The sequence below is a fragment of the Haematobia irritans genome, chromosome 4 (assembly GCF_050003625.1).
Source record: "Haematobia irritans isolate KBUSLIRL chromosome 4, ASM5000362v1, whole genome shotgun sequence".
Classification (NCBI taxonomy): Eukaryota; Metazoa; Arthropoda; class Insecta; order Diptera; family Muscidae; genus Haematobia; species Haematobia irritans.
In genome coordinates this window covers 86,996,689-87,010,335 of record NC_134400.1, presented here as the reverse complement: position 1 = coordinate 87,010,335, position 13,647 = coordinate 86,996,689, and the positions used below count along the sequence as shown (strand labels likewise).

At 34.1% G+C, this 13,647-nt stretch overlaps 1 protein-coding gene across 2 annotated transcripts in view; it reads right to left on the bottom strand.

The window, feature by feature from the left end:
- sfl (N-deacetylase and N-sulfotransferase sfl) overlaps positions 1 to 13,647 on the bottom strand; it is a 554,720-nt gene that overhangs the window by 59,700 nt on the left and 481,373 nt on the right. For both annotated transcript variants that reach the window (XM_075305924.1, XM_075305925.1), the window contains exon 5: positions 1,812 to 3,681. In XM_075305924.1, coding sequence (XP_075162039.1) covers positions 1,812 to 3,681 — 1,870 coding nt within the window. The remainder of the gene's footprint in view (positions 1 to 1,811; positions 3,682 to 13,647) is intronic.

The window sequence follows — 13,647 nt, the reverse complement described above, 5'->3', positions numbered from 1 at the left end:
TTTTTCTGGCTTTTTTTCATGACCCTTTTAGCTATTTTTGGCTTTTTTTTATTTTCGACATATTCCTATTGAAATATGGATAAAACTTCGTTTTTATCTAAGCCTTGCTGCCAGAATAAGGTTTTCCACATATTTCAAAACTCAATTGAAACATTAATAATTATTCCAGCCATTATGCGGGCATTTTTGCAGCAAATACACCTTGTTGTAAAGTTTTTTTCCTCATATTCACAAAAGTTATCGTAAACTTTAAATCTAGTATTACCATCCAAATTCCTTATATAAACTGTCAGAAATTATTAGGAATAATAGCATTTGACTCGTTTATCCTTTTTATGTTATTATAATATTCTAAACTTATTATGATATTACTAAATTAAAATAGTAGATGTGAATTGCTTTGTACACTGAAAAAATATTGTGGTGAGGCCAAAGATTTCATGTCCTTAAAATACGAACGCGAATTTTGGTTATAATAGCATTTGTGAATTTCTCTTATATAAAACTTTCCTTTGCCCAAAGCCTATAAAGTCGTTTTGTCCTTATAGTTAAGTGATTTGACTTAAAAATGGGTATCTTTTCATGAAAGAAGGCTAGGGTCAATTCTAAAAAATTCTGAAAAGTAATGAAATAGTCTTTAAATTTTGTATCTTGACCACAAACCAAAATAGCGTTCAAAAGTAGGTTTGTATGGGAAATTTTCGAATAAAAGTTATTCAATATAAACTTGCAAGACAGTTAGAATGGGTTTTATTCTCTTGGGTAAAATTAGGAGAAGTGTACACATTTACGAATTTATCATTAATTCAGTTAAAACGAAATATATTGATATTTTCTAATGCAGTTCTATGTGACATTCTGCAATATATCGCACATTGGACTTGTTGATGATTGACCTGCTGATAATTGCAAGTTTACTGGGAAAAATGTTTTTACTAGGAAATATAAACGAAGGACTTCCAGTAAAAATTTTTGATAGTAATCAAAATGTATCGAGTACCCAAAAAAAATTTAGCTTTTTTTCTAGCTATTTTTTTAAATTTTTTAGCTTTTTTTGGCTAGTTTTTTGGACAAATCTAGCGGTTTTTTGTGAAACAATTCTGGCAACGCTGATTGGCATGTACATTATATTTCACGTGGTCTCGAAGGAAGACGATGCGCAGAGTATAATCACAAGATAATTAATCGTCTCTCGTAAACCATCCACTGTAATTTTTGATCCAAACTCACTTTCTAAAATGTAAGCTCGATTGACCTGGAGAGACTTGCCGACAATAACTCTTGGATTTTTCCCGAGTGCCTGATGCGAAAATTTTGCTCGTATAGGTAGCTACCGAAGTGAATGAGGGCTTCAGAGTCAATTTAATGATTTTTATACCCTATTGCTATCAGATTTTAAACGACCATTGTTTGCACGATCATCCCTACATAATAAAGACAAGAACTTATCACTTCAGCTTCTCCAAGCTGCTAAACCAACAATAAAACTGATTTAAGCTAGAGCTGAGAAGAGCTCAACACAACTCATGGACTGATTTTTGTGGCAGTTTAAAAATCTTCTAAGTTTAGAAAGTTTCACCCATTCCGACCTAGATTACATTTAAAAATCGAAGAATTCAATTAAATTTTGAAAGACTTGTCAGTTTCTTCTTATAACAGAGTCAGAACATCAAGCCACCCACCAAGTGTGCGACGCCACTTTGTACAAGAGTCTACGATCAGTGTCTATGGCATCATCCAACAACGTCACTATGCAAAGTAGGCATGGCACTAAGATAATGGACTTAACTAAATCGAACTAGATCATTTACCTGATAAAAACTGTAATTGTTTGCAATGGCATCGCCATGGGCTTTCTGATGTTGATACCACGAATAGGCCCTCTTAGCTGGTGATATCAGTATCGTTACAATTTTCGAATGTGGCAGTAAAGCATGTGCACGCTTGGGCACCATTTCCCCATCAAAATATGTTGCACTCTTCTCGAACATGTAACGTGATGGAGGGGCAGAGGTGCTCGTATTCGATTCCGCGGACGGAAAGAAATCCATGTACCAATCCAAACCTCTATAGTAATTGTTGCCATTGAAGAATTGAATCTCTTCGTAAGTATCAGGGCTGGGTATATTACTCGCTATACTCGAGTGCATGGACAGAAATGTGTACAAGGCAGTTGTTCCGGTTTTTTGTGGACCTATCACCAGGAATTTGGGTAGGGAATCACAGCTTTTGGTCTTGGACCATATTTTTCGATGACGTGGATCATCGCATGGATTACCCCATACAGGGTCTACTTCTTCCGGATGCAGGCGGAAATACATTTCTGCCAATTGAATGGGAGGAGCTGAGGCCAACTTGAGATTAGTCCAGCATTGCAAGAATTTAATGACAGACTGGAAAGTGTATAAAGCTAAGCGATCGGAACCATAGTTGGACATGTGCGTCATGAAAATATTTATGGGATTATAGACAATGGTCTGGAAGAGTTCACCTCCCTGTATGGACTCGTCGAGTTTATCACGGCCTCCGGGGTAACGGTCAATGTACATGGTGTGGGTGAAGAGACCACAAGTTTGTCGAGGCAGGACCATAATATTGCGATGAATGAACCCCCTTCTCAGACGAGCTGGTCTCAAGTGTGGGTATTCTTCTGTTGATGTCACCTTAATATTCCAAACTTTCTTCCAAGCCTCATAGAGGATCTCATGGGCTGGATAAACTCCTGAATGATGTGGCGAAATGGAGTAACCCGAATCGGTAGGTATACTGTGTTCCTCAGCAAAGGCATGATTGAGCTGCATTTCGGACATGAGCAAAGTCAGATTATCATACAAGTGAGGTTGTTGATGTTTCCACATATGCGAGAACCATGTAAACTCTGGCACATTCTGTAATAGGTAGTCGTCGCCCAGATTCTCCTCCCTTGTGCCATGGTGAAAGTATTTCCCTGAGAAGCCCAAATTGAAACGGAAACCGGGAACCATAGCGGCAATAATTTTCTGAGTGGCTATTAGAGCTCGCACATCATCGGGCCTCAGGCGAGTTCCCTTTTCGCCGACGAAAATATCATCGATATCCACCAGAATCATGCGTTCCAAATTCAAGCTTAGCTGACCGTGGCTTAAGTACGACAAGGCATCCAAGAAGAGTAGGCGATGAAGCCAAAATTTCAAGTTACTGCCAAAGAATATGCGTTTGATGCCATCATATTGGCCATGATCTTGCAGCACTGTGGTGAGCGGCAAATGCACTTGACCACCAGCATCCGACGGATAGTCTTGACTATTACGTTGAGCCCATTCGATGGGTTCGTACGAGGAATGATTATGTTGGAACACCGTCCAATCATCCCCAGGTAAGGCACCCCAAGATGTTTCGCCAGCACGTGTTAGCCGTAAAACTGGAGAGGCGGGATTCAAACTAGCATCTCTAAGCCTAAGATTTGTATGTACAAAAAGGGGAAAACCCTTCAGTTGAGCGGCCACCAAAGTTTCCTCGCTGGGGCTGACAAATCCCACTATCCCCACTGAATATTCACGACAGTATTTGTCCAAAAGTTCTCGATTCCATTTATCCATGTGTAGATATTTATCGAGATTTTCAAATACAATCACACCATAACGTCCTTTGTCCAGATTTGTCAGTGACGGTAGACTTTTGCCAGCCACTTCAATTTTGTACCTAAAAGAAAAGAAAGAAAAAATGGAAATTAGCCACTGAAATATCGGAATTTGTAGTTATTTTAGCTCTGTACATCTGCTGTCTATTTAGCTCTGTCCGTCTGTCTATGTATTTATTACTTTAAAGTACAACTCGCAATATCTGAACTATCTTCTTCAAAATTGGCTCTGGTTTTTTTTTTATCTAAGACAACAATACCTACAAAGGCCACCGCTACTAATTTGGTTCAAATCGCTGATGTTTTATTGCGTTCGCAGAATATTAGGTTGCTTGTGGTGTATCCGCGAAATGGGTCTAATAGTCGTTGTCATAGTCATAATATTCATATTGTGTAAATTGCAGAACCTAAAATTTAAGTTGCATAATCTATCATATAAGGTAAATATTTGCTTCAGTGCAGAAATAAAGGTTTTCGTGATGGAATTCAAGCTTGATGCTACGATTTGGATGGAAAATCGCTATCGTTATAGCCCTCCATCATTTAAATGTTAATAAATCTTCTGTTTCTCATACCATTTATCGTTACCGTGATACTGACAGTGTTGCATTGCATCCAAAAAGTGGACACAAACAATGGTAACAACACCAGGAATGATTTGAAAAGTGAACACCAAATTTGATTGAAATCCACTCCGCAGTGGTAGAAAAGATTTTTGTGAACTGAACCTATCACGAGAACGGATGCAAGTCATATTGCAAATTGTGCTTGGACTAAAGCCATTAAGTTCCAAAAAGCGAAAGAGGTTAGGTTAGGTTAGGTTAGGTTAGGTGGCAGCCCGATGTATCAGGCTCACTTAGACTATTCAGTCCGTTGTGATACCATATTGGTGAACTTCTCTCTTATCACTGAGTGCTGTCCGATTCCATGTTAGGCTCAATGACAAGGGACCTCCTTTTTTATACACAAAAAAAAAAAATGTTTTTGATTTCAATCACGAAAATCGCGGATTCATGTCTTCAATCACGAAAATGATAGTATCAATCACCCATTTTGATTGAAAACCAACACGATTTTCAATTAAAAATTTAATTGACTTTTGTCACGGAATCAATTAATTGTGTGATTGAATCAATTAAAAACGTGATTGATTTTTAACATAAAATTCAATCACAGTTTTAATTGAGTCAATTAAAATTTTAATAAATTTCGCGACAAAAATCAATCAACTATTTGATTCATTCAATTAAATAATTAATTGAAATTGGTTATAAATTTCGATCAAAAAATTTATATATTGCGAACCCAAAATCGTATTTAGTTTTATTTGAAATAAAAGAAAATATGTGTTTCTTATAATATTTAATATTTTATTATTGTTTTAATTATGCAAAAGACAAATAAATTTGGTTCTTTTCATTTGTGTTTTGTTCTAACATAACTTACAAATACAATTACTATCAATAACAACTATAGGGTGAAAAAATAAATTATATAAATCATTAGCTTCCTTATAATAATAACCATGTTAGCATGTTCCTTCTAATATGTAGATGCGCCTAGATTTCCAATAAATCAGCAGACTGTAAGCTAAATTAGTTTTTCTGAAAGTAAACAGAATAATTCGAACTTAATTTTGTTCAATAAAAGTTAATTTTGCTAAAACTTACCTGCATAGAATATCAAGTTCAATTCTTAGTTCCAGGTTCCAGATTTATAATCTTCTTTTGCAGTTGTAGTCTTTTAGCATAAAAAGGTTTATTAAGGAGCTCGGTAATTTAATTTTAATACAATTCCTTTCCAAAATTTCCACACATTGAAATCGTGTATTAAAACTTGAACCAATCAAAGACAAAAATAATGGGAAAGCAATGTAATATTTGGTATTATATTGATGATACTTTGCAAATTCTGGAAATAGAAAAAAATCTAAATGGAAAATACATATTTTTATTACTTTCGGATATTTTTCATATTTTTAAATCCAAAAGAAAGAACTTTTTTACCATTACATAATTCAGCTCATTAGTTTATATATCAGATATACTGATCTCTACTTGGGTTCAAACTGAAAAAGGCAGGTAAAACAAAAATGCAATTTAATGCCAACGCCACTTCGCAACTTCAAGGTGAATCTTCCAACAAACCCATACCGCTCTTGGTTTTAAGAAAACTAGGAGTGAAAAAAATTTATAATTTTAAAAGATCAATACGGTACCCACTTTTTTATTGCAAACATATTCTTATATATTTGATAAAATGGTGGAGTTGATGGGATTGATTGGTCAATTTCACGAAACAAAATTGGTCACTAAAAGAAATGAAAAAAAAAAATATATATATATTCCATTGAAGCCGTTTAATGTAAACAGGCTTCAATGGAAAACGGTATTCACATTTCATAATTTCTTACCTTTAATAAACGTAGATTGTTTTCCATTTTTACAATACCACAAAACACAAACACAGGTAATTTCAAATGCGTCCTCTCATATATTTTTTTCAAACCTTTACCACGTGGCCATTTGTTGTTGCACACTTTATTTATTTCAACCCTTTGCTATGATTTGTTGTTGCGTTCAAAATATTTATGCACACATTTTGAATGCAGCAGACAGAATGTCGCCAATCATGTTTTTCAATTTACGCGAAAAACAAAAACCCAACCGTTCGTTATGAGTTACTTCAACAGACTGATCTCTCCATCATACCTTGTTGAATAAATACCCATTCTCTTGTTCTCTTTTCGCTATTTCCATTGCTCAAAATTATTCAATTTCAATCACAAAGGTGATTGGATCAATCACATGTGTAATTGGAAACGGAAAAATTGTCAATCACGTTTGTAATTGAAAATTATTTCCGAATTGATTAACAAATTGATTGAATCAATTAATATTTTAATTGGAAACGTAACAAATATCAATCATTTTTTTAATTGGTTTTTATTCGGATTTGATTAAATAATTAATTGAATCAATTAACATATTAATTGAATCCGTTTCCAAATTCAATTAAGTGTTTAATTGAAAAAATGTTGGTCATAATTTTTTGTGTGTAGCCGAGTCCGAACGGCTTTCTACAATGCAGTGAAACCATACAGATGAAACCATACAGATAAAAATAAGTTTGAGAACCAATAACTTTTGTTGGAAAACCAATAACAAAATTTGTTAATTTTCCTGCAACAAACTAATTTGTACTTTTAATAACCATTATTACAAAAAAGTTGTTAGCAATCGTCACCATCAGAAGGCAACAAATAATTTGTGTTCTCAATAACATAATTTGTAAGTAATTTGTTGAGCATCCAACAGTACAAAATATTTGTTGTTGAACGTTACGTTTAATCCTCAACAAATATTTTTGAATTTGAACGAAAAAATTTGTTTGTGGTTTGTTGGAGTTTATCAATGACCTGTAACAAATTTATTTGTGTTGATAAAAAATTAAAATGAAATTAAAATTGACAGAATTTTGCTATGAATTGCACCAAAATTGCAAAATTGCCGGAACAATTTTGGAGATATTTTGTTAAGTACACACAGAGAAGGAATATGACCAAAATGTTATTTTTGGACGGGGAACATGTAACATTTTTGTGTCGAAAATCCTATACTCAGTTTTGTAAATGTTTGACAATTTTAAATTTGAGTAGTCCCGGGTCTAGCAAGCATTTTGACAACTTTATTCCCAGTGCTATATATTCTAGTTAATTAGAATTGTAATAACTCTAATCCCGATATTAATATGGTTTTATTATTTATCTCATACAAAAACACATTTAAGAAACTACCATATTGAAAAATATACAAATAATATATAAAATATATAAATATAGCTTTCGTACATATTCTCAGCGATGTGTGCGTAACCAGTCTTGTATTTTTGTTTTCATATCGATAGCAGTCAACTATTTTCGCAACAAAGCAATTTGTTGAAAATTCAGAATATTTCTATTATTTCCTCTGTGAAGCATCTACAAACACATTTCAACAACAAATGCCTCATGTTCAATAGACAAATTTGTTGAGCATAAGCAGATTCTACATACAAATAAAGTTGTTAATATTTATTTGCAGTTATTTTTTTATGTGCACCAGCATTACTGAGGTGGGATAATCCACCGCTGAAAAACTTTTTGGTGTTTGGTCGAAGCAGGATTCGAACCCTCGACCTTGTGTATGCAAGGCGGGCATGCTGATCATTGCACTACGGTGGCTCCGATGTACAAAAAAAAGGCTAGACTGGAAAGAACCAAGGAGTTGCGTTGCTTGCAAGAAAGTGGCTATTAACTGAGTTTGGCTTTCTCCGATACACAAAAAAAAAATCTTATTCAATCACGAAATTAATTGATTCAATCACGAATTTAATTGAAATATCTTCAATTGCGAAAATCATAGCATCAATCGCAGTTTTACTTGGGCATAAAAAAACTCGATTAAAAAATTAATTACTTCCATTAGCAAATTTCAAGTTATTTTTTAATTGATTCAATTAAACATTTAACTGTTCAATTATTTTTTTAATTAAACAAGGAAGTAAAGTAGAAAGTCGAACTGGGCCAACTATATCATCCTAAACCACCCCTACTTAATTAGTAAAAATTTTTTGTGGGGTATCAATGGTATAGGGTTGGGAAATAAACCGCATTTCCATATTTAAGAACATTAAGGGGTACATGTTTCTGGGGTTTTATCGCAATCTGAACAGAAATGTCTGATAAATAGGAGCTATAGTTGATTCTGCACCTACACAGAAAAAAAATTTCATGAACAATTTTCCAATTAAAATCTAAATTGAGTTTTAAAAAATATTCAATTAAAAATTTAATTGATTCAACAAATATTTTCATTGGAACAAAAATCAATCACAAAAAATAATAGAATCAATTAATTTTTTAATTGGAACAAATAATTTTTTAATTGATACTATAATTTTTGTTATTGAAGTCATTTCAATAAAAAAATAATTGGATCAATTAATTTCGTGATTGAATCAGACTTAGTATGCCACTTATATTGAGTCCATTATTAAAAAGAGGAAATCGCACAATTAGTGTGGGTACTAAATCCAAATTTGTGATACATCAAATTTGTAATACATCAAAATTTTAAATTTGAGTAAGATTGGTTAATTAATAAGAATATAATATTGGCCAATTTGGGAAAATCGAGCGATGTATATAAATTGAAGTTGTATCTAAATCGGCACCGATTTCCTAGGTCAAAATAAATGACAAATATTATATGGAAAATGTCCTAGACAGTACTGAAGCACTAGGCAGACAAACATTTTGTATCTCAATCCGTTGGACTTTTGCGCCGGGGGGGGGGGGGGGGGGGGGGGGGTATTGTGGAAAGTAAGGTTAGCACTACTTTCTCGGCCATTTGAGGGCCATAATTCGTAGCAATGGTAGCCAATTCGAACAAATCTAAAATGATTTTCAAATTTGATGTTATACATGTTTTGCTTTTGAACAATAAAATTAAAAAATTTTATGAAAAAATCAAAGATCGAATAAAATACGAATTGTTCTCCTAAATTTAAAAGTGAATTCCATCTTATAGCGAAATCCTTGAATAACACTTTGCTTCATTAAATTTTTCCTGTTCTTCAAATATTCTACGACCAAACGAAAAGCAAATCCTTTTCAGAAAAGTACATTCCATTTATTCCAACAATCATTGTTCTTTATTCTAAAGATCATTTCTCCATCAGCATATATCCATGCAAATGTCACATTCAATATTTTCAGATAGTTAACAAACTGGCCATACTACAAGTATCCAACAGTTGCTATTCGAGCTACGTATGTATTCTTGATTGAAAATCTGGGCAGAGATGAGCTTTTCATTCACATTCCCTTAAATCTCACGTTAACACTTTCCCAAATTCTTGGACTGTGATAGTCTTCACAATTCACATGTCGTGTTTTATGTCGGAAATTCATTTTGGTTTAAAAATTTTCCACATGAACTTCTTTCCGTAGCTGTCAAATGTAATAAAAATTCCATTCAAAGGGATTACATTTGTATTGTTGCACGTGCCCTGCAGTGCGGGAATCGTGTCCCAATGTCAGTCTCTTTCCATATGGCCATCATGCCATATTTTGAACGATTTATTGTCATTGGCTTTGCAGTGGGAGAAGTAAAGAGCAAATGTGCTTCTGCATCCTTTCTATTTTCCATACTGCATACATGCAATTATCCCACATCAATGACCCCGTATATAGTAAGAGAATTTGTTTGAAAGCCAGCTTTAGCTTCAATCCGCCGTTTTTCATTCATGATTTTTGTTTTTGTTTGCCTCTGTTCAAAACTTCATGAATGATTGTAGTTTTCTACGAAGAATATTTCAAGGATAGGGATGACAATACATATAAGCAAGTGATGTTTCTTCGGTAGGAATTTCGATTGGAATACATTTATTTGATTGTCTAAATGTTTCAATACATTATTCCTTAAGATTAATTCAGTTTCGCGTTGAAATTTAAGCGGCTACTTTATTTTAACCTTCAGTTGTTTTATTCAGTCAATGCAAATGTACTTTTTCATTTAGATTTTGTCATGCCTTAAAAAGAACATGGTGGTTTTCATATAAAGGGTGGCTAAATTGTAAGGGCCGATGTTGAATGTGAACCACACCTAAACGCCAAGTTTTTTTCCGAATTTTATTTGACATTTCTCTATTTCAGACTTACTCAATTTGAACCATGGAGAGATACACAATCCAACAACGTGTTAAATGGTTCCAAGAAATGGCAACAGTGGATGGTAAATTTTCGAAGAAAATCATCTTCAGTGATGAGGCACAATTTCACCTCAGTGGATTCGTCAATAAACAGAATTGCCGCATTTGGGCGAATGAGAACCCAAGAGTGATTGTCGAAAAACCAATGCACCCACAAAGAGTGACTGTTTGGTGCGGTTTATGGGCTAGCGGCATCATCGGGCCGTATTTTTTTCCAAAATGAGGCCGGTCAGGCAGTTACTGTGAATGGTGTTCGCTATCGTGAGATGATAACGAACTTTTTATGGCCGAATTGGAAGAAATGGATGTTGACGATATGTGGTTTCTGCGGGACGGTGCCACTTGCCACACAGCTAACGAAACAATGGCTCTTTTGCGCCTCAGCGTCATCGAAAATTTGGACCATCGGATGAAGGTGTGCCACCGAGGTCGCGGCGAATTTATCGATTATAATTATAGTTGGATTTTTCTTTAATTAAGATAGGATTATTTAATTTTAAAATTGGCTAAAAACTTTCCTTTGTATGTCATCCCTAGCTTGAGGTTTGCAAACATGCGTTAGTTTTGCAATGAAATTCATACAAACACTGCAGTATTGTAAAGGGTGATTCTTTTGAGGTTAGGATTTTCATGCATTAGTATTTGACAGATCACGTGGGATTTCAGACATGGTGTCAAAGAGAAAGATGCTCAGTATGTTTTGACATTTCATCATGAATAGACTTACTAACGAGCCACAACGTCGAATTTTCAGTGAATGGGCCCTAGAAAAGTTGGCAGAAAATCCGCTTTTTTATCGACAAATTTTGTTCAGCGATGAGGCTCATTTCTGGTTGAATGGCTACGTAAATAAGCAAAATTGCCGCATTTGGAGTGAAGAGCAACCAGAAGCCGTTCAAGAACTGCACTGTTTGGTGTGGTTTGTACGCTGGTGGAATCATTGGACCGTATTTTTTCAAAGATGCTGTTGGACGCAACGTTACGGTGAATGGCGATCGCTATCGTTCGATGCTAACAAACTTTTTGTTGCCAAAAATGGAAGAACTGAACTTGGTTGACATGTGGTTTCAACAAGATGGCGCTACATGCCACACAGCTCGCGATTCTATGGCCATTTTGAGGGAAAACTTCGGAGAACAATTCATCTCAAGAAATGGACCGGTAAGTTGGCCACCAAGATCATGCGATTTGACGCCTTTAGACTATTTTTTGTGGGGCTACGTCAAGTCTAAAGTCTACAGAAATAAGCCAGCAACTATTCCAGCTTTGGAAGACAACATTTCCGAAGAAATTCGGGCTATTCCGGCCGAAATGCTCGAAAAAGTTGCCCAAAATTGGACTTTCCGAATGGACCACCTAAGACGCAGCCGCGGTCAACATTTAAATGAAATTATCTTCAAAAAGTAAATGTCATGGACCAATCTAACGTTTCAAATAAAGAACCGATGAGATTTTGCAAATTTTATGCGTTTTTTTTTTAAAAAAAGTTATCAAGCTCTTAACAAATCACCCTTTACATAGCTAGATCTATTTACGATCGATTTTAGATTGCTCATACATACATCATGAGGTGCTAGAACGAAATTTGCGTTTGGCATATTACAGATCAAAGTAGGGAATTCGCGATAGGAATTAGAAAGTCGAGTTATACACTGAAAACACAGTGAACCCACCAGAAAGATAACTTTCGGTAAATTTTAGAAAATTTTGAATATTTTTAGAAAATTTTAACTAAACAGTATTACAAACGCAGATATCACGCTGATGTCATTCAAATAAGTAAATATTTTTCGACAAATACAAGAAAATTTATTAGACATAATTAAAAAAGAGCGGATAGAAAACAAAATAACTCAAGTTTTTTCACTTGTTAAAAAAAAATTGTAGTTTGAAGGAAAAAATTTGAGTTCAAAATTGCAAGAATGTCTTTAGTGGCATACGAAGTTCATGATGAACGCATTTGTAGTAAAATTTGCAAATTTAAAAAAATACTGAACTATTTTGTGGAAGACACGAATTTAGTTAATCTTTATGCTTCATTTGTGTATATTTTTTTCCTCGGTTTTAGTTCATTTAACTAACGTACGCAAAAAATATTAGAGTAAAGGAAACTTTCTCCAAGCATAATAATTCCATGAACTACAATAAAGTTAAATTGGTTTTAGTGAAATAGAGAGTTCACTTTTTTTGAGTGTACAACATTTGATAAAAACGACTGTACGCTTTTACGATTTGTTTGACATTGAATAAAACATTTTCGACTTTAAATTGTTGTAACTGCCAACATTTTCGTCTTTGAAATATCGAAAAATTAAATCTGGAGGTCGGTGTATATGGGTTGAACCGATATGGAATAATTTTTGTATGATGGTTAGAATGTATAGTATTTTCACTTCAAATGAAACCTTTTACATTTCAAATGAAACCCTTTTCAAATCAAATGAAACCTTTTACAAATCAAATGAATCCTTTTTAAATTCAAATGAATCGTTTTTCAAATCAAATGAATTTTTTTAATGTTTCATAAAATTTTGACCGAGAGTTTTATTAGAATTGATACTTTAGATCATTGATGGTTGGGGTATAATTATTGAGTACAAGAAGGAAACCAAAGACATGGTTACAAATTTTAAGACTGAATTAACATAATTAACATTTCACAAATGCTATTTGTTTGACATTTCGTTGGAGAGGAAACAAGTATTTTTTTTGTGTTCGAAAGTTCTCATTTTATGTTTTCTTAAAGTATTGTTACATCGCGTACAAAATTTCAACTAGATGGGATGAAATTTGCTCCTGCAAGAGGCTTCATAAATCAAACTACACTGAAAAAAAGCATGCCCGGTTCCAAAGATTTTGTATTTACTTTAAAAAATTTGGTATTGATTCCGAGCCAAAGAAGCGGAGAATACAAGTAAGGATAATTTTAAGACACAATTCTCTTTTAAATTTTGGTTTCGTGTAAAGAGTGATACGGTCAAAATTTGGTCAATATAAACTTGACGTATTTCTTTCAATTTTGCATTTAAAAAACCTGAACACCCCTCATTTTGAAGGTGTGTGTGTGTAGAATGTTGCTCCTATTTTGATTTTGTCCAAGCAAGAAGAGCAGCGTATCAAAATTTTGCTCGCGCATCGCGAAAATCCGAGCTACTCGCACGCAAAGCTGGCAAAATCGCTAAAAGTTGCCAAATCAACCGTTACAAATATAATTAAAGTGTTTGGGGAACGTTTGTCGACAGCCAGGAAGTCTGGATCGGGGGGAAATCGAAAAC